Source organism: Prinia subflava, chromosome 3, assembly GCF_021018805.1.
Source record: "Prinia subflava isolate CZ2003 ecotype Zambia chromosome 3, Cam_Psub_1.2, whole genome shotgun sequence".
NCBI lineage: Eukaryota > Metazoa > Chordata > Aves > Passeriformes > Cisticolidae > Prinia > Prinia subflava.
Genome location: NC_086249.1, coordinates 107,484,999 through 107,505,019, shown reverse-complemented (window position 1 = coordinate 107,505,019; position 20,021 = coordinate 107,484,999). Strand labels below are relative to the sequence as shown.

The 20,021-nt window shown below is 60.7% G+C and overlaps 2 protein-coding genes and 2 non-coding genes across 5 annotated transcripts; all 4 read left to right on the top strand.

Annotated features, from left to right (window-relative positions):
* Positions 1-1,456: 1,456 nt before the first annotated feature.
* RPS11 (ribosomal protein S11) lies at positions 1,457-3,826 on the top strand. The gene is made up of 5 exons (XM_063393384.1): positions 1,457-1,590; positions 2,383-2,514; positions 2,751-2,826; positions 3,265-3,394; positions 3,670-3,826. Exons 1-5 carry the CDS (start codon positions 1,576-1,578, stop codon positions 3,791-3,793), a joined length of 477 nt encoding a protein of 158 aa, XP_063249454.1. The 5' UTR covers positions 1,457-1,575; the 3' UTR covers positions 3,794-3,826.
* Positions 2,921-3,004, top strand: LOC134549226 (small nucleolar RNA SNORD35). Its single transcript, XR_010080030.1, has one exon. It is a non-coding gene; the product is annotated as a small nucleolar RNA SNORD35 (small nucleolar RNA).
* LOC134549224 (small nucleolar RNA SNORD35) lies at positions 3,498-3,585 on the top strand. Its single transcript, XR_010080029.1, has one exon. It is a non-coding gene; the product is annotated as a small nucleolar RNA SNORD35 (small nucleolar RNA).
* An 11,559-nt stretch (positions 3,827-15,385) lies between the features above and the next one.
* LOC134548487 (olfactory receptor 52B2-like) lies at positions 15,386-19,761 on the top strand. 2 transcript variants are annotated; one of them, XM_063393382.1, is made up of 2 exons: positions 15,386-15,676; positions 17,251-19,761. In XM_063393382.1, exon 2 carries the CDS (start codon positions 17,353-17,355, stop codon positions 18,325-18,327), a length of 975 nt encoding a protein of 324 aa, XP_063249452.1. In that variant the 5' UTR covers positions 15,386-15,676; positions 17,251-17,352; the 3' UTR covers positions 18,328-19,761. The 2 variants fall into 2 exon arrangements, with proteins under 2 accessions (XP_063249452.1, XP_063249451.1); XM_063393381.1 differs by having other exon boundaries at positions 15,387-15,676; positions 17,319-19,761.
* The last annotated feature ends 260 nt before the right edge of the window (positions 19,762-20,021 follow it).

Below are 20,021 nucleotides of genomic sequence, written 5' to 3'. Positions count from 1 at the left end.
TCTCTCTGTCCCGGCTCTCTCTCTGTCCCGGCTCTCTCTCTGTCCCGGCTCTCTCTCTGTCCCGGCTCTCTCTCTGTCCCGGCTCTCTGTCCGTGCTCTCTCTGTCCCGGATCTCTCTCTGTCCGTGCTCTCTCTCTGTCCCGGTTCTCTCTCTGTCCCGGTTCTCTCTCTGTCCCGGTTCTCTCTCTGTCCCGGCTCTCTCTCTGTCCCGGCTCTCTCTCTGTCCCGGCTCTCTGTCCGTGCTCTCTCTCTGTCCCGGATCTCTCTCTGTCCCAGCTCTCTCTCTGTCCGTGCTCTCTCTCTGTCCCGGTTCTCTCTCTGTCCCGGTTCGCTCTCTGTCCCGGCTCTCTCTCTGTCCCGGTTCGCTCTCTGTCCCGGCTCTCTCTCTGTCCCGGCTCTCTGTCCGGGCTCTCTCTCTGTCCCGGCTCTCTCTCTGTCCCGGCTCTCTCTCTGTCCCGGCTCTCTCTCTGTCCCGGTTCGCTCTCTGTCCCGGTTCGCTCTCTGTCCCGGTTCTCTCTCTGTCCCGGCTCTCTCTCTGTCCCGGTTCTCTCTCTGTCCCGGCTCTCTCTCTGTCCCGGCTCTCTCTCTGTCCCGGCTCTCTCTCTGTCCCGGCTCTCTGTCCCGGTTCGCTCTCTGTCCCGGTTCGCTCTCTGTCCCGGCTCTCTCTCTGTCCCGGCTCTCTCTCTGTCCCGGCTCTCTCTCTGTCCCGGCTCTCTCTCTGTCCCGGCTCTCTCTCTGTCCGTGCTCGCTCTCTCTGTCCCGGCTCTCTCTCTGTCCCGGATCTCTCTCTGTCCCGGTTCTCTCTCTCTGTCCCGGTTCTCTCTCTCTGTCCGTGCTCGCTCTCTCTGTCCCGGCTCTCTCTCTGTCCCGGCTCTCTCTCTGTCCCGGCTCTCTCTCTGTCCGCGCTCTCTCTCTGTCCCGGCTCTCTCTCTGTCCCGGCTCTCTCTCTGTCCCGGCTCTCTCTCTGTCCCGGCTCGCTCTCTGTCCCGGTTCGCTCTCTGTCCCGGCTCTCTCTCTGTCCCGGATCTCTCTCTGTCCCGGCTCTCTCTCTGTCCGCGCTCTCTCTCTGTCCCGGCTCTCTCTCTGTCCCGGATCTCTCTCTGTCCCGGCTCTCTCTCTGTCCGCGCTCTCTCTCTGTCCCGGCTCTCTCTCTGTCCCGGCTCTCTCTCTGTCCCGGCTCTCTCTCTGTCCCGGCTCTCTCTCTGTCCCGGCTCTCTCTCTGTCCCGGCTCTCTCTCTGTCCCGGTTCGCTCTCTGTCCCGGTTCGCTCTCTGTCCCGGTTCTCTCTCTGTCCCGGCTCTCTCTCTGTCCCGGCTCTCTCTCTGTCCCGGCTCTCTCTCTGTCCCGGTTCTCTCTCTGTCCGTGCTCTCTCTCTGTCCCGGTTCTCTCTCTCTCTCTGTCCCGGTTCTCTCTCTCTCCAGCCCCGCCGCTCCCCAGGGCCGCTCCCCCTCTCCTCACCCGCTCCCGCCTTCCGGGCCCGCCCCGCGCGGTGACGTCACTTCCTGCCCCTGGCCCCGCCCCGGGTTAACCCGCGCCCCGCGAGCTCCGCGGCCTCTTTCCGGCCGCGCGCGCCAAGATGGCGGACACGCAGGTGGGCGCTGCGCGGGGCCCGCGGGACGGGCCCGGGACAGCCCCGGGGAGACCCTGAGAGACCCCTGAGAGACCCCTGTGGGGCCATACCGGCCCGGCGGTGGTGGGGGGCGCCGGGGAGACGGCTCGGACCGGGGAGGGGCGGCGTGCGGGAGGGGCGGTGGGCGCCATAAGGGCCTGGGGGGGATGAGGAGGGCGGGTGTCGGGGATCTGGGCGTGGGAGGGGGAGAAAGATCCTTTCCCCGGGGTCGGTGGAACGAACGGGGGGCGGAAGCTCGGTGCCGGCGGGGGGGATGTCCCGATTCGCCGGGATTTTGGGGAGGGGGCGACGGGGGCGGCCCTCGGTACGCCGGGGTTTTGGGGGGGGACAGAGGGTGCCGTGCTCCGAGGCCTTGGGAGCGGTGGAAATCTCAGTTCCCTGCGGATTTAGTGCTTGCGGGGACGGTCCGGTGCCTCGGGGCACGTGGGACGAAGGCGGAATCTCGGTGCCCCGCGGGTTTGGGGAGGGGGAGCGGAGCGTTCCGTGCCCTGAGCTTGGGACGGGGTCTCGGTGCCCCGAGGTTTGGGGGAGGGCGGAGGGTCCGGTGTCCCGCGGCTGGAGAGGGGGAGGTCTGGGTGCCCTGGGGTATTTTGGTGCCTGCGGTTTTGGAGGGAAGATGCGGCAGGGTCTCGGTGCCGCGGGAACACGGCCGGGCTCTCCCTCGGGGCCGGGCTCTGTCCCGGTGCCGGGTATCCCTTGCCGGGGTCTCAGGGCGGGCTCCCCCGGGCTGACCCATCCTGTCCCCGCCCGCAGACGGAACGCGCCTACCAGAAGCAGCCGACGATCTTCCAGAATAAGAAGCGAGTGCTGCTGGGCGAGGGTGGCAAGGAGAAGTTGCCTCGCTACTACCGCAATGTGGGGCTGGGCTTCAAGACCCCGAAGGAGGTGAGGGGGCCCGGGCGTGGGGCTGGGGGCTGTGGCGGTCCTGATGTGGATGTGACAGGGACAGGGTTTCGGGACAGGGTCAGTGGTGGCCTTGGCAGTGCTGCTTGGTCTCGAGGTCTCTCTCTGGTGGCTCCTCCCCCCTGAACCATTCCGTGACTCCTGCGTGTACGAGGGTTCTCTGGACTCCGGTGTACACGAGCTGTACCTCCCCACCTGACACCCCCCTGTCTCTGCAGGCCATCGAGGGCACCTACATCGACAAAAAGTGTCCCTTCACTGGGAATGTCTCCATCCGGGGCCGCATACTCTCAGGTGAGCTGGGACAACCCCAGAGCAGTCCTGTGGGAGGTCTGGGGCAGGTAACCGCCCCCCCTGAGGTCCCTGTGACCTGCCCTGGTCCTGGAGCCACAAATGATGCCAATCTCACGATGGTCTGCTGAGCCCGCTGCGGGCCTGAGGACACTGCCACTGGCTTTACTGATGTAGGTGACAGGACCAGGTGGCTGCAGGGCAGGTGTGGGGGTAGGACGGGAGCCGGTGCTGTGGGGAGCATTAGGAAGTGTGTTAAAAATGATTGAAAAAGAGCCATGATTGGGTTTGTGACAGAAATGGGGAGGCTGTGGCCCGTCCAGTAAATAAGGAGAAATTGCTGGAGCTGGTGCATGCTGCTGCCAGGTGCCACGCCGGTCCCTGGCGGCCCCCTGGGACCCCCCAGTGCCCGTGTCTGAGGTGTCTGTCCCCTGTGTGCAGGTGTGGTGACCAAGATGAAGATGCAGCGCACGATCGTCATCCGCCGCGATTACCTGCACTACATCCGCAAGTACAACCGCTTCGAGAAGCGCCACAAGAACATGTCCGTGCACCTGTCCCCCTGCTTCAGGTGTGTCCCTGTGTCCCCCGGCTGTCCCCACGCCTGCTGAGCTCACACAGGCGCTGAGGGCAGCCTGGGGGGTCACAGCCCCCCTCACCTGGGACCTGCCCACAGGTTATGATGTCCAAACTCACGATGGTCTGCAGAGTGCCCCGGCTGGGGGCTGCTGACAATGCCACTGGCACTGCTGAACCGTGGCAGGTTCCAGGCACTGCCTGGGCGGGCGGTTCTGAGGGACAGGGGAGGCCCAGTGGGAGCTCCCTGACCCGCAGGTGTCGTTGCAGGGATGTGCAGATCGGGGACATTGTGACAGTGGGCGAGTGCCGCCCCCTCAGCAAGACCGTGCGCTTCAACGTGCTCAAGGTGACCAAGGCTGCAGGCACCAAGAAACAGTTCCAGAAGTTCTGACCTGTGAGGGGAATAAACCTTGGGAGCGTGGAACTGCCTGTGTGTGAGCTGAAATGAGTTGTGTGCGCTGGGGACCGGTGACGTGTGGGCTCAGGGGTGTGGTGCTGAGGGTCACAGCACAAGGCAGAAGGGGACACTCCAGTGGCTCTTGTTACCTGCTGTGTCCCAGTTCAGTGTTGGTTTGTTCTGGGCTGTGTTTGGCTTCCCAGTGCCATCGCAGCAGGTGCTGGGTGCCAGGACTTCAGAATGTGAAGTCACCTGGTGGTGACAGGGCAGGTATGGCCTGAGGGTCCTTCTCAGGAAGGAGTGGTCCAGCACTGGTGGCAGCATCTGGGGCCAGCTCTGGTGGTGTCACCTTCACATTGAAGTGTCCCAAGGCCAGCTTGGACAGGACGTGAAGCATCCAGTCTAATGGAAGGTGTCCCTGCCCATGCAGGGGAGTGGAATGGATGAGCTTTAAAGGTCCCTCAACCCAAACTGTTCCATGATTCTGTGACCTCTGGCTGCCTCAACCTGCTCCAGGTGAGCCCCACACCTTTGGCTGTGGGCTGGAGCTGTAGCCATTCTTCATGCTCAGACTCTTGAAAGAAACCTCAGCGGCTGAGGTAAGTTCACACAATTCCCAGTGAATTTAGATTTTTGGGGCTTGCTGGCATCCATACCTTTGTTCCTGGTCCTGCCAGAACCACGGGACTGTCACGTGTTTGCCCTGGAAATCGGGGAGCCATGGAGGACATGGGACAAGCAGGAGAGTTTCCAGTTGGCTGGGGGGGTGTTACTGGTGTCCAGTGCCAGCAGGTGCCTGGAGTGCTCTGGGGTTCATCCCGCAGTTCCTGAGGGGTGTGGAACCTCCTGAGCTGGAAGGGGCACACAGGGACCATTGGATCCCTGTGCCCAGCCGCAGTCACCCTGGTCTCAGGGAACATTCCCAGCCTCAGCCTCGGGTGCTGTCACTGCCCTGGGCATGGGAGAAAAGGTGGACATGGAACAGGGCACCCTTGAGCCCTCCCTTGGGACCCTGCCTGCGCCTGTGTGACCCCCCAGCTCCTGAGCATGGGCAGCTGAATGCCCCAGTCCTGTGACCACGCCAGCACTGAGCCCCCAGACTGCTGCTGCCACCAGCCCTGAGGACAAGCTCCACGCCCGGCTCCTGGCCCAGTCCCTGTGAGCCAGGGTGGGGATGGGGCTGGGGCAGCAGGGGTGTCCTGCACTGGGGTTACTGAGTGCTGCCCCAGAAGGTTTCTGGGGTCCTGCAGGATCCCCCACCGCTGTCCAGCTGCACCAGCTGTCAGCACTGCTGGGTTTGGGAGCATTGGCCGTGTGGAAACCCATTGATGATTTCCGTGACAGGGCTGTGCCCTGGGCTGTGGCAGCTTCTGTGCCCTCAGCTGGCACCGCCTGCAGCTGGCCTGGACCGACCCTTCCCGGTGCCAAAGGCCCCTGGTTTGTCCCTGGGATGTGGCCTTGGGGATGCTGGGGGCGAGTCCTGGCTACAGGGACAGCTTTAGCTGACAGAGCAGGTGAGAGGTCTCAGGCTGCTCTGTGACCCATCCTCAGTGTCCTGCTGCTCCTGTCAGGCCCAGGACACCGACTCAGGCTGCCCTGGCTGTGGCAGGGCCAGTGTGTGACTGGCACTTCCCAAAGCTTCTATGCCCATTCCCAGGCGGGGCCAGGGTCTGATCCAGGGGAGCCCTGTGCACTGAGGGTTGTGGTGTTTTCCCCACGGTTCCCATATGGAAGCCCCCACGTGCAGGACAATGCACAGGCTGCTTGGAGCCCACATCCTGCACACCTTAGTGCCCAATTATTTGCTCCTTGGGAGTTTATCCCAGGCCTTCATCCCGGAGTGATTAGTCCTCCTCCTTCAATCCCTTAAGCAGATTTATTTGGCTAATGCGCCTCCCCTGTGAATTATCCCACAAGCCTGTTTTTAACACCAAACTGATTTTATCGGGGTGTCTGAGCTGGGGGTGGCCTCAGTTCCCCCTGCCCTGAACCCTGCTGGGAGCTGTGGGTCCCTGTGATGTTCCTGCTGCACCTGCACAATTGGCACAGGACAGCTCATGTTAAAAGCTTTCCCTCTTAATCCCTTCCTAATCCCTCCTAAGGCTTGATGACATGCTCAGAGCTGCTGGATTTGGTTTTTTTGGGGAAGCAGCTCCCAGCAGTGGCAAAGGGAGCGATCTGTGTCCCCTTGGGGACCCTCATTTCCCCCCTCCTGGGTTTTGCCTTTGCCAAAAGATCACAGAAACTTCAGTGTCAGACCTGAGGAACCAACCCCTCCCTGTGGCAGGAGTGGGGCACTTTGTCCTTTTCCTTCTTTGCTCCAGAGCAGGAACCACTGCATTTGGGGCTGTGGGGATGGGAGGTCGTGTCAGTCTGGAACAATCTGTGTCAATCTGCCTGGCAAGGGAGAGCCAGCCTGGCACGATCCATGGCTCCAAGGAGCTTCAGCCTGGCACAGGAGAGCCACCCTGGCATGATCCATGGCCCCAAGAGCTGGTGGCTGTTCCATGGCCGTGGTCCTCAGCCAACCCTGACTTGCCAGCATGGAACATTCCATTGATTGAGGATTCACATAATTCCATTGATTGAGGGTTCACATTGTCAGCCTCATCCCCCATCCAGCTCTCCCAAGGCTGGTCGTTTTTGGAATGAATTCCCCTGCCAGGCAGCTCAGTTATTCTGATTGCTTTTGCTCCAGCTGCCGAAGGGACTCCTTGTACTCTCCTTGCATGCGCCACAAAGTGGGAATTCACCACCCTCGGACTGACCATGGCACCTCTGTTTTCAATCCAAAGCTCCCAAATGAGGAGACATTTGTGGATCCCAGGGGCTCATGATTCCAAGGCAAAGCTCCCCAATTCTGATTTGTCAAGAGTTGGAAGGGACCTTAAAATCCATCTCATTCCAAACCCTGCCATGGCAGGGACACCTCCCACTGTCCCAGGCTGCTCCAGCCCCAGTGTCCAGCCTGGCCTTGGGCACTGCCAGGAATGCAGGGGCAGCCACAGCTGCTCTGGGCACCCTGTGCCAGGGCCTGCCCACCCTGCCAGGGAACAATTCCTGATTGCCAAGAGCCCATCCAGCCCTGCCCTCTGGCACTGGGAGCCATTCCCTGGCTCCTGTCCCTGCAGCCCTTGTCCCCAGTCCCTCTGCAGCTCTCCTGGAGCCCCTTCAGGCCCTGGCAGGGCCTCTGAGCTCTCCCTGGAGCTTCTCCTCTCCAGGTGAGCACTCCCAGCTCTCCCAGCCTGGCTCCAGAGCAGAGGGACTCCAGCCCTGGATCAGCTCCATGGCTCCATGGACTTGCTCCAGGAGCTCCAGGTCCTTGCTGTTCCGGGGAAAAACCCAAAGGGCTGGGATTCACCCATCTGCTCTTTCCAGGCTACATTTGCCCCATGGGTCTCCTCTGGCCGAGACCCTCCCTTGTCCCCCTGGAGTATCTGGGGTACCCCCTGCTCTGGAAGTGTTTGAGGAGGGGTTTGAGGATGGTTTCAACCCCATCAGTCTCTTGCCCAACCTTTCAGCCTGGCATCTGCCCACTGAGATTTCATGGATCCGCCCCCTTGGAAGCACCTGTAGCAATTTTTTCCTCTCACCCCCAGCTTGGCTGTGGTGGCTCCCCTCTGCCCTCCTTTGGCCCTCCGAGTTGGAGCTTGCCTTGGCCTCCACCTTCCAGCTCCAGGTCCTGCTGCAGCTCTGTCCTGCCATCGAGGATTGTTTCTTCTGGGACTGAGAATCCAGCTCCCCACCGTGGCTGTTGTGTTGGCTCTTTCCCCAGCAGCTCTGGGGAAAAATACCTGTTAGGAGACATTAGATATTAGGAAAAAATAGATCTTAGTAAAGAATTCTTTACTGGAAAGGGTGCCCGGGCCTTGGCAGGGACTGCCCAGGGAGCTTTGGAGTGCCCATCCCTGGAGGTGTCCCAGGAAGGGCTGGAGGTGGCCCTGAGTGCTCTGGGCTGGGGACAAGGTGGGCCTGGGGCACAGCTGGCACTGCCTGGGCTGGGAGGGCTTTTCCAGCCCCAGGGATTCTGTGGTTGCTGGTGGCCAAACCCAGGCTGCGTTTCCAGTTCTGAGCTCCTGAGGTGCTGCTCCCTTGAGTGCCCCCAGCCCCGCTCCTCCCGCCTGGGTGGCTGCTGCTGAGGCTATCACTGAACTCTCCGTGCTGGAGCAGCAGCCTGTGCGTGTTTCCTCATTTCCTGAGGAATTTAATTTGCAAACTCAATGGAGTCTGTGCTGCAGCTCCCGCCCTGCTCCGCGCCTTCCTCGTCCTGGTGGCCGCGGCTCTTTTGTTCAGTTCCTGGGAGACCTTCCCTGTGCTCTCACTGACGGCCACTGCTGCCACCTCAGCCCTGCCCCGGTGCCCTCCCTGCCTGCCCCTGGTGAGCAAGGCCCTGCCAGGTTTGGGAGCCACCTCAGGACTCTGCCCATGCCCTGGCTCCTGACCCGTGCTCAGCCCTTCTGCCCCTGCTGCAGCAGGAAGCTCCACCTCACCTCCCCGAGCTCCTGCAGCTCATCCAGAGTTGCCCTTCTGACTCAAACAATTCAATATTCTGCAAAGGTGAAAGTCTCATAATTCACACCTTGAACAAAATTTGGGCTTGAACAAAATTTGGGTTTGGAGCACCCTGCTCCAGTGGGAGGTGTTCCTGCCCATGGCAGGGGTTGGGACTGGATGGGCTTTAAGGCCCCTCCCAACCCAAACCATTCTGTGACTCTGTGATGAGGACACTGCAGGTCCCATGATGGGAATTGCTAAAGGCTTCCTGAGGGGACAATAGTTGTCATCTTTTGGGGACAATATCCATCATCTCCTGGCACAACATCAATCATCCCCCAGGTATTGTTCAAGACTGTGCAGCAGGGTCAGGTCCTCGAGGGGTTTTTCCATCATCCCACGATATCCTGCTCCATCTGACAGGGACTCAGCCCTTCAGGATGGGAAAGGGCCTGCTGAGGTCCCTTTGAGCTCATCAGACCATGGGGTGGAGCACCCTGGCTCCAGCTAAGGCTGTTTCCAGACCTTTTCTCCACTGTACGGACCCCAAAGGCAGCACCCGAACCTGTGCCCACCCTGTGTGTGCACAGAGGGGCAGGGTCCCATGGAGACCTGGCCCAAACCCACCCTGTGTGTGCACAGAGGGGCAGGGTCCCATGGAGACCTGGCCCAAACCCACCCTGTGTGTGCACAGAGGGGCAGGGTCCCATGGAGACCTGGCCCAAACCCACCCTGTGTGTGCACAGAGGGGCAGGGTCCCATGGAGACATGGTCCTAAGTCCAGTCCTAGGCACTTAATTCCCAGACTGTGACAGTGACAGTGACAGTGTGCTGGGCTCCCCCCTGGAGCTGCTGCCTGGAAATTCCCATTCTCCAGCCTGGGCTGGCTCTGCCCAGCCCTGCCCCACACCACGTCGTGGCCCCATGGTCAGTTGGAGTCTCCCTCAGTCCCTTTTTCCTCCGTAATTTCCCCAGAATTTGACCAGGCTGTTTGTCTGGCTCCATCTCCAGCCCTGTCGGGATCAATGCAGGCACCAGAGCTGCCACAGTGCCCCTGTGGGATCGGACACGGGGTGCTGGATGTTCTAGCATAGCCTGCCAGAGAAATGAGCCTTTGGTTCCTGGACGGGGCAGGGAGGGCCCTGGGACCCCCAGGGACAGGGACAGAGCAGGGGTGGCACTGGGGGCTGCAGACACCTGATATAAACCCGTGAGGAGGAGCTGCTGCCAAAAGTCCTGAGGAGATCCATGGCTCTGGAGCAGACACAGCTCTGGTGTCACCAGCCTGGGCACCGTGACCACCACGGCTGGAGGATGCTGCCAGGGTCTCTGTGCCTCTCCAAGGAGCAGGGCAGGTAAGGAGTTCCCTCATCCACAATGAGGACGTGCTTAGAAAATACCCTGAGCAGAGAGTGGCAGAGGCAGAACCAGCCTGTTCCTTTGTGCTTCTCGGGGTGTGCCAGCCCTGCCCAGGAGCCCAGGTTTGATGTCCCTGCCCCTCGGGCAGCTCCAGTGCCCGACTGTTCCCTCTCTGGGGGTCTCTGTCCCTGTCTGAGCCACATTCCTGTGGCACCCCCAGCCACCTGGGGGGCTCCTTGTGATGGGCAGGGCAGAGATGGCCCCACTTTCACCCCATTTCTGTGCTCTTACCCCACCTGCCCAGCTGGAGAGTCCTGCAGGCTGCACAGCCCAGCGTAGTTTCCTTGGTGGAACTGCTTTTTTCTGAGCTCTGGGAAGCTGCTGCCCATCCCTGTGCCAGGCAGACCAGGACAGCTGCCACTGCAGCATGAGTCAGGAGGATAATGACATGCAATCATGTGTAATTATGTGTAATTCTATGTCATTCCATGCAGTTCTTTGCTGTTTTGGTGACAGGATTTGCTGTGGTGGGTTCAGCCTGTGCTGAGTCGGCCTTTCCCCAACCAGGGACTTTCCCATGGGAATTCCTCCCCTTGCTGTGGCTGGACCTTCGTGTCCCCCTCACCTTGCTGTCACCACACCCGCACACCTTGATGTGTGTGACCCTGGGGACAGGGTCCCTGGTGGCCTGGGCAGTGCTGGGGGAGCAGCTGGGCTCAGAGGGGGGACATCAAAGGTTGGACTTGATGACCTTGAAGGTCTTTCCCACCCTCAGTGGTCCCGGGGTTCTGGGGGGTTCCAGGTGGAGGGGCAGCAGCTCCTGTGGCTGGTGCAGCTCTGCCCACCCTGTGCCTCTGTTTTAGGGGTCCTGTGCTGGTCCTTGCTCTTCCCTGTGTAGCCCTTGCACTGCAGAGAGGGCAGTTAACTGAAACAATCAATTAGCTAGATAATTAATTGCCTGCTGCTTTTGCATGAGGCACTTAATTATCAATCTATTTATTTATTTATTTAGCTATTTAGTTACTGGCTTGTTCAGTTATTTATTTGGTATTTATTCAGTACATTCATTATTTAATTACTCAGTGACTCAATTATTTATTTAGTTATTCTGGAAATCCATTATTTAATTAGTTATGCAATTATTTAGATTTCAGTAAATTCATTGTTTTACCAGCAGCCACAGCCCATCTCTGTCATCCCCAACAATGCCAGGGACCCCCCAAGAGCTGCCACAGAAATCACCAAGGTGGCACCAGGGGAAATTCCTTTGGGTTTGGGGAGTCCCAGGGGAGTTTCAGCCTCCACCAACTCCTTGTCCCACCTGCCCTCGGCCTCCTGCTCCTTCCTGCTGGGAATCCCAGGGCTGCAGCCACGCTCTGCTCCTGGAGTGATGGGAATGGGGGGTTCAGGGGTGTTAATGTGGGAGCATCACACCCGTACCCCCAGGCTCTCCCTGGGGCAGGATGCGGGCAGCGCTGCATGGGCTGAGGCAAGGTGTCACCAGCCCAGGGCACCCACCCAGGGTCTGCCTGGCCTGGCTGGCCCCTCAGAGGGGCATGTCCAGTCCAGTCCAGTCCAGTTCAGTTCAGTCCAGTCCAGTTCAGTCCAGCCCAGCCCAGCCTGTCCAGCCCAGCCCAGCCTGTCCAGTCCAGCCCAGCCCAGCCCAGCCCAGCCTGTCCAGCCCAGCCCAGCCCAGCCCAGCCCAGCCCAGCCCAGCCCAGCCCAGCCCAGCCCAGCCCGGCTCTGTGCTCAGGGGCACGGAGGCAGGCGGGGCAGTGCCCTCTGCAGGCTGCAGCGCTGTGGGAAGGGTCTGTGTGTGAGGAGAAGTGGCCGCAGTGACTCAGGAACAGTCACAGAGCCACTGTGAGCGCCGAAGGAGCGCCGGGCCCAGCCGGGAGCGCCGCGGGTGAGCGGCGGGGCAGGAGCGCTGTGCCGGCCCCGGTGCCCTCGATCCGAGCCACTGCTGCCACCCCGGGCCCGGGGCCAGCAGCTCGGTGGCCCTGTGCCCTGGGATGGGCAGAGTGAAGCACAGGAGGGCCTGGATTAAAGCTCGTCTTGTTCCATCCTGTGCCGTGGGCAGGGACACCTTCCCTGTGACAGGGACACCTCTCCTGGGACAGGGACACCTTCCCTGTGACAGGGACACCTTCCCTGTGACAGGGACACCTCTCCTGGGACAGGGACACCTCCCCTGGGACAGGGACACCTCCCTCTGGGACAGGGACACCTCCCTCTGGGACAGGGACACTTCCCTGGGACAGGGACACCTCTCCTGGGACAGGGACACCTCCCCTGGGACAGGGACACCTCCCCGGGACAGGGACACCTCTCCTGGGACAGGGACAACTTCCTTGGGAGAGGAACACTTCCCCTGGGACAGGGACACCTTCCCTGTGACAGGGACACCTCCTCTGGAACAGGGACATCTCCCCTGGGACAGGGACACATCCCCTGGGACAGGGACACCTCCCCTGGGACAGGGACACCTCTCCTGGGACAGGGACACCTCCTCTGGAACAGGGACACATCCCCTGGGACAGGGACACCTCCCCTGGGACAGGGACACCTCCTCTGGAACAGGGACACATCCCCTGGGACAGGGACACCTCCCCTGGGACAGGGACACCTTCCCTGGGACAGGGACACTTCCTCTGGGACAGGGTGCTCCCGTCCAGCCTGGCCTTGGACACTTCAGGTCCTGGTCCTTACGGCTGTCCTGGAGCCGATCCTGCCCCAGGCAGGGTGCACATGTCCCTTACTCTGAGGGGACAGTGGGGGCTCAGTGAGGGCTGCCCCAGGACACGACATGGACACGCCATGGACATGCCATGGACACGCCATGGACACGCCATGGACACGCCATGGACACCCCTGGGCTCCTGGAGGAAGGTGGGGCTGGTGTCCTGCTGTGCCAGGCTGCAGGACCCCCATCCTTGGTCCTCCTCAGCGCCCAGCCAGACCCTCCCAGCAGTGCCCGCCCTCCCAGCAGTGCCCCAGGTGTGTCCCTGGCTGTCACCTGCCTCCCCCCACCACGGGCCCCGGTGACACCGGGAGCCCTGCGGGTCTGCCTGGCTGTGGGACCATTTCTTGCCTCACAGGGACCTCTAGAGTCACTCTCCCAAAGTCTCAGCATTTCTCCACTCACGTTCGAGTGGTGCTGTCCATGCCCCACCTCCGCTGCACGGGCTGGAGCTTCCCAAGGAGCTCCCTGTGCTCCTCTTCCTCACGCCAGCCCTAGAGAGCCCCTGAGCTCTGGGGACAGCAGGGACACCCCGCACATCTCCCTGCTCCATCCTTGCTGCTGGGCTCTGCTCAGCCCTGCCGTGCTGGGTCCAGCTCCTGCCGCAGCCCTGGAGGCCCCTGGGTGGGTGGGATGTGAGGGGATGTGGGGCAGGGCTGTGCAGGGTGGCTCTGGGGTGTCATGGCACGGGGGGATGTGGGGCAGGGCTGTGCAGGGTGGCTCTGGGGTGTCATGGCACGGGGGGATGTGGGGCAGGGCTGTGGGGGTGGCTCTGGGGCTGCTCTGGGGTGTCATGGCACAGGGGGGGATGTGGGGCAGGGCTGTGGGGGTGGCTCTGGGGCCACTCTGGGGTGTTATGGCACGGGGGGGATGTGGGGCAGGGCTGTGCAGGGTGGCTCTGGGGTGTCATGGCACGGGGGGATGTGGGGCAGGGCTGTGGGGGTGGCTCTGGGGCCACTCTGGGGTGTTATGGCATGGGGGGGATGTGGGGCAGGGCTGTGCAGGGTGGCTCTGGGGCTGCTCTGGGGTGTCATGGCACGGGGGGATGTGGGGCAGGGCTGTGCAGGGTGGCTCTGGGGCTGCTCTGGGGTGTCATGGCACGGGGGGATGTGGGGCAGGGCTGTGGGGGTGGCTCTGGGGCTGCTCTGGGGTGTCATGGCACAGGGGGGGATGTGGGGCAGGGCTGTGCAGGGTGGCTCTGGGGTGTTGTGGCACGGGGGGCAGGGAGACAGCTGGAAACCAGCCCAGGGTGGGAAGGGTCTGTGGCAGGAAGGAAACCTGGAGCTCCTGGTGCCAGCCCCGTGTTTGAGGCACAGCAACAGCACATCCTGTGCTCCACAGAATGACAGAACCACTGAGCTGGGAAAAGCCTCCCCAGCCACCGAGTGCAGCCCTCGAGTGACAAATCCCCGCACAGCCCCTGCCCTGCCAGGACACAGCGCTGGCAGCAGGGAGCTCTGCCACGGGAGGGGCTGCAGCCCATCCCGAGGGAGCCAGCTCCCCCCCAGAGCATCATCCAAACCCCTCCTGCAGCCAAGGGAATGGGAACGCAATCCAAATGCTGCATTTTGAGATGCACGAGGCATCACAGGAGAGATAATAGCAGTATTTGTAATTGCAGGGCTCCTGTTGACCATTCCCGCAGCTGCTGCAGGAGTGATGGGGCCTTGCCAGAGAGTTGGGGCCTTGGCTGGATCCAGGATCCTCCTGCAAGACCAGAACCTCCCTCTCCTGCTTCCCTGTTACCCCAGGAGCCGTCTTTGGGGGAGGAGGGAGACGTGTCCCAGGGTAAAGAGGGATGGGAAAGGAGGGGTTGGGACTGCTGGGTGGGGCAGGACACTGCTCAATACTGACTGTTCTGACAATGCTTTTTGCACTTGATGGTCTTAGAGGTCACAAAATCACAGAATCATGGAAACCCAGCAGGCTTTTGGTTGGAAGGGACTTAAATCCCACCCAGTGCCACCCCTGCCATGGCAGGGACACCTCCCACTGTCCCAGGCTGCTCCAGCCCCAGTGTCCAGCCTGGCCTTGGGCACTGCCAGGGATGCAGGGGCAGCCACAGCTGCTCTGGGCACCCTGTGCCAGGGCCTGCCCACCCTGCCAGGGAACAATTCCTGCCCAGTCATGATTTTGTAGATTTGACCAATGATCTTCACGATAATTATAACCACGATGGTAGATCACTGCCCATGGGCTGGGCTTGGGTGGCAGAGGGACCCTGGCAGCCTGAGGGGGCTGTTTAGGGAGCTTCCAGCAGTGGAACAAGACCATTTTCACGTGCTGTGGATAAAACACTCTCAGACATGCATGATGCTCTGGATCCCAGGAGTGCCCAGACTGTGCCATCTCCAGCCCAGGCTGTGCCCATCTCATCTCCTGCCCAGGCTGTGCCATCTCCTGCCCAGGCTGTGCCTATCTCATCTCCTGTTCAGGCTGTGCCCATCTCATCTTCTGCCCAGGCTGTGCCATCTCCTGCCCAGGCTGTGCCTATCTCCTGTTCAGGCTGTGCCCATCTCATCTCCTGCCCAGGCTGTGCCTATCTCCTGTTCAGGCTGTGCCCATCTCATCTCCTGCTCAGGCTGTGCCATCTCCTGCCCAGGCTGTGCCTATCTCCTGTTCAGGCTGTGCCCATCTCATCTCCTGCCCAGGCTGTGCCTATCTCCTGTTCAGGCTGTGCCCATCTCATCTCCTGCTCAGGCTGTGCCATCTCCTGCCCAGGCTGTGCCTATCTCCTGCCCAGGCTGTGCCCATCTCATCTCCTGCTCAGGCTGTGCCCATCTCATCTCCTGCTCAGGCTGTGCCATCTCCTGCCCAGGCTGTGCCTATCTCCTGCCCAGGCTGTGCCCATCTCATCTCCTGCCCAGGCTGTGCCCATCTCATCTCCTGCCCAGGCTGTGCCCATCTCATCTCCTGCTCAGGCTGTGCCCATCTCCTGTTCAGGCTGTGCCCATCTCATCTCCTGTTCAGGCTGTGCCCATCTCATCTCCTGCTCAGGCTGTGCCATCTCATCTCCTGCTCAGGCCCTCACCAGCCCGGCAAGGAGAGAGGAAAATCACTTGGAATGCAAATGCTGGAAAAGCAGGAAATGCCTCACCCGCAGTGTTAACTGCTGTTAATGGTTAATGCGCCGGCAATTTAAACCTGGCCAGGTGCAGGGCCTGATGCTTCTTGTGAGGCTGGGAGAGGGAAGGATCGGCGCCGTCAGCCCTGGCAGCGCAGGGGGCTTTGGCTCCCCGGGCTCTCTCGGGCTGCGATCCTCTCCCAGCTGGGGCTGGCCCTTGGTGAGTCACTTGTGTCAGGCGCTGGGCTCGGGGCAGCGATTCTGCTTGAAAAGGCTGAAGGGAAGCAAAGCGGTGTGTGAGAGGAATAGATTTCCATATTTCTGGGACGTGGAGGTGGAAAGCCTTGCTGCGCTGCTCGGCAGCCCACACACAGTAACACGGGCTGGTGGTGGAGCCTGGGGATGCTCCCAGGCAGATTTAATCCCCTGCTCTAGAGCCAGACTGGCTTGATTCACCTGGTGACGTGGGTTTGCAAGTGGGAGAGGCGACTGGGCAAATATTTGTGATAAGCTGAAGGTTTTTTCTGCACTGAGCCGTGTTTTCAGTGGAGTTTTGGTTCAGGGAGGCCGAGAGTCCTTAATGAAGCACTTAGAAATACAAACACGTCTGGCTCGGGTACCTGCTGTTTGCAATGAAACCAAATCAGGCTGCAAGCAGGGCAGGTTTATCTTTGGTCTGTGTCCAGCTGGTTTTTCTCTATCCCAACCCTGGCCTGGAGTTTTCCTAATGTATGATGGAGTTTACACGGGGAATGGGGCTGGGGGTGGGATGGGGGAAGCACATAAACCCAGCAGTCCTGTGGTGCTCCTTCTCCTCAAAGCCCCTCTCAGGGCAGAGCTCTCGTGGAGGACTTGGCTTGTTTGCATTACTCAAATCTTCAAAGAGCCCCTCAGGCTGAGCAGTCATGGGACAGTGGTCCCAGCTTGGGGAGGGGCTCCCAGAACCTCAGGAACTGGGAAAGCTGGGCCCAGAGGCTGGAACGGTGCCAGGGCTGAGCACCAGTGCAGAACTCTGCATTTGGGGTGTCCCTCTGGGGAATCTCTGCTCTGGGGCAGAATTTCTGTGTGCAAGGATCACTCTGTGCAGTCCACCCTGCCTTTGCCCCTCTTAAAGGAGTGGGGAGGGAATGAAGAAGAAGGCAGGAAAAAAAAGGGCTCCCTCTGCTCTAGAGCCAGGCCAGGAGAGCTGAGGTTGTTCAGGCTGGAGAAGTGCCTAAAGGGGTTTCGAGTGAGAAGTTTGAAGGGTGGCCACAGCCCTCAGAGGTGCAGCTGGATGTCAGTCACATCCCAGACACTGCCCAGCATTGATACTGGGGAAGGATTTATTCCTGTATTTGGGATTTTACTACAAAGTTTGGTCACTGGTCTGGGCAGGGTAAGAAATTGTGTCATTTCTCCTCCCTGGAGGAACCTGGAGTGCCACCACAGACGCAGCTCTGTGTGTGCTCACTGACTGTGACAAGGCTGAGGGTGACTGTTGTGGCCATTTCTGACTTTTACAAGGTTTTTGTGGCAGTGGATACAGCAGAGCTGCAAAAAGGCCTGACCTGTTTAGCAGTGGCAATGGGAGGACAGAGATGTTTTCTGGCAGACACACTTTGTAGGACTGACAGCACAGACAGGGTCCTGGGAACAAAACACAGCGAGGGAGCCCTTAGGGTAGAAGGCAGGTGCCCTGTAACTCTTTGGTGCCCCGTAACTCTTTGGTGCCCCGTAACTCTTTGGTGCCCCGTAACTCTTTGGTGCCCTGTAACTCTTTGGTGCCCTGTAACTCTTTGGTGCCCTGATTTGCAGCGCCTGCCGGGGGTCACGGGCAGGTGCAGCCCCACAGGTGTCGTCTGTCCCTTCTCTTCCTCACACAGAGCCGAGCCGGGCTGACCCTGAGCACAGAGCACCATGTACGAGCTCAACGAGAGCAGCTTCGACCCCATCACCTTTGTCCTGACGGGCATCCCGGGCATGGAGGAGTCCCACGTCTGGATCTCCGTGCCCTTCTGCCTGATGTACCTCACCGCGGTGCTCAGCAACCTGGTCCTCCTGGGGGTCATCGCCACGGACCGCAGCCTCCACGAGCCCATGTACCTCTTCCTGGCCATGCTGGCCCTCTCCGACCTCTTGCTCTCCACCACCACGGTGCCCAAGATGCTGGCCATCTTCTGGTTCAGCGCCAGGGAGATTTCCTTCGACGCCTGCGTCACGCAGATGTTCTTCACGCATTTCAGCTTCATCGTGGAGTCCTCGGTGCTGCTGGCCATGGCCTTTGACCGCTACGTGGCCGTGTGCGACCCGCTGCGCTACGCCGCCGTGCTGACGCCCTCGGTGATCGCCAAGATCGCCGCGGCCGCCGTGGCCCGCGGCTTCTGCATCATGTTCCCGCCCATCTTCCTGCTCAAGAGGCTGCCCTACTGCGGGCACAAGGTGATGCCCCACACCTACTGCGAGCACATGGGCATCGCCCGCCTGGCCTGCGCCGACATCCGCGCCAACGTCTGGTACGGGCTGACCACGGCGCTGCTCTCCTCGGGCCTGGACGTCGTGCTCATCGCCGTCTCCTACGGGCTCATCCTCAGGGCCGTGTTCCGCCTCCCGTCCCCGGAGGCTCGCCTCAAAACCCTCAGCACCTGCGGCTCCCACCTCTGCGTCATCCTCATGTTCTACGTGCCCGCCTTCTTCTCCTTCCTCACGCACCGCTTCGGCCACCAGATCCCCAGCCACGTGCACATCCTCCTGGCCAACCTCTACGTGGTGGTCCCGCCCATGCTCAACCCCATCGTGTACGGCGTGAGGACCCGGCAGATCCGGGAGCGCGTCGCCCGCCTGCTCTGCCCCGCGGGGGAGTGTCCCTGCCCCGCCCGGGGGGGCAGCTGCTGAGCAGGGCACGGGGATGTGGGATGGGGTCGGAAAGCAGCACCAAGGGCTGCAGCACTCCCTGGCCTGGAGGAACCGGCGTGCCCAAGGGGATCAAGGGAAGCTGAAGGTGGTGTGATGTCTGGAAACGTGGGCTTGGGTCATCAGCACCTTCACTGCTGCCGGTTTCTCCTGGAGCTGCTTCCCCTGAGTTTCCTTCATTGGCAGAGACTGGGCAGGTTCCGCTGAGGAGCATCAAGGCACTGACACCTGCTGACTCACCGTCACCTGCTGCAGCTGGTCATGTCTGCTGTCCTGCAGCTTCACTTCTGCCTGTTCCTTCGCCTTTCCAAGTGTCCAGACCATGAACACCTTGTTGGTTGCCAGACTGAAGCACGGCACGCCAGGCATGGCTGGATGGGCAGCACGGCTCACCACGGCACACAGGGGGTACAGGACATCCTCCTGTCCTCATTGCTGAGGGACCCTGGCACTTCTTCCTGCTGAAGGTGTTTCCCTGCTGGGGTGCCCTGAGAGCTTGGGAAAGGCTTTACTGTTGTGTGTTTGAGGGAAACATTCCCTTAAACCACGACTCCCAAATGCAACTCAAGCCTTTAAGGTGGTGTGTGAAGGGACAGTGGTCTCCTACACCCACCACACCCCACAGGAATGCTTCCTGTCCTGGCCAGTGCAACTCTGCTCATCCGGGCAGCGACCAGAGAGTTTTAGTTGTGGTGATTAGGGAGCCCCTTCTGGAGGCTCCACAGTCCAGCCCTCGTGGCAATGCCAGTGGGGGATGGTCTGACCCTGTGTCCCCAGTGAGCCCCACAAAGGCTCCGGTGTGTTCCTGAGGTTACCCGTGGGATGGAGCAGATCAGCCATTTCTGCAGAGGGTCCTTTTGCCCTGACTGAGGGCAGCCAGCCCTTGCCAGTCCCACAGCCTGACTGGGCTGCAGAGCCCCTTCAGACCTGCCCGAGGGGGGAAACCACTGCTGCACACCTGGGCCTCAGGGGTGTCTCACCTGGAGGGGGTGGTGGCCCCGGGGGTGCTGGGGCACGGCTCTGCCAGGACCTGGACTCGGTGAAATGCTGTGCAACCGTTCTGGCTGGGGCTGATCAAACCTGGTGCTCCTGGTGGAGGGCAGGAGCCAGGGACACACCGGGTGTGTTCAGACCTGGAGGGCACAGGGGCTGAGACCAACTCAGCAACCCAACGGGCAAACTCTGCTCCAGCCACACCAGACATGCTGCCACGGCTTCAAAAGAAAACGGGAAGAGATTCATGATTTCAGATCAAAACCCCCAAAAGTTTTTCGCTTTAGCAACACATTACTTCTTGTCTTTATTTTCCTCTGATTTGATCAAAGGTGGCACCCTGTGACGGGCACAGGGGAAATGAAAGTCTGTTCATTAAAAGCTGTTTGTCTACCTGCGGAGATAACGGAGCTGGGTACAAAAGCTGCTCGTGTCGCTGGGTTTTTTTAATGTCCTCAGAATGTTCGTGTTTGCCTTGGCTTTCTTAGCAAAAAGGAAAAAAAAAAAAGAGTGTTTGCGCAGAGCAGCCATGTGATTTTTAATAGGAGATGGAGCTGTGAGAAGGAAAATGTGTCGGGGGAGCACGCTGCTGTGGGCAGCTCTGGGAACAATTGAGCTGCCAGCTGGATTTGTCAGTATGTGGGGCTTGGAGCAGCCTGGGCAGTGGCAGGGGTCCCTGCCCG

Excerpts from the sequence above, each read along its gene's own strand:
- LOC134548487 (XM_063393382.1), top strand. The coding sequence starts at position 17,353 with ATGTACGAGCTCAACGAGAGCAGCTTCGACCCCATCACCTTTGTCCTG.
- RPS11 (XM_063393384.1), top strand. Across the intron at positions 2,515-2,750 it reads GCTTCAAGACCCCGAAGGAG|GCCATCGAGGGCACCTACAT; the intron begins GTGAGGGGGCCC and ends CTGTCTCTGCAG. Across the intron at positions 2,827-3,264 it reads CCGGGGCCGCATACTCTCAG|GTGTGGTGACCAAGATGAAG; the intron begins GTGAGCTGGGAC and ends CCCTGTGTGCAG.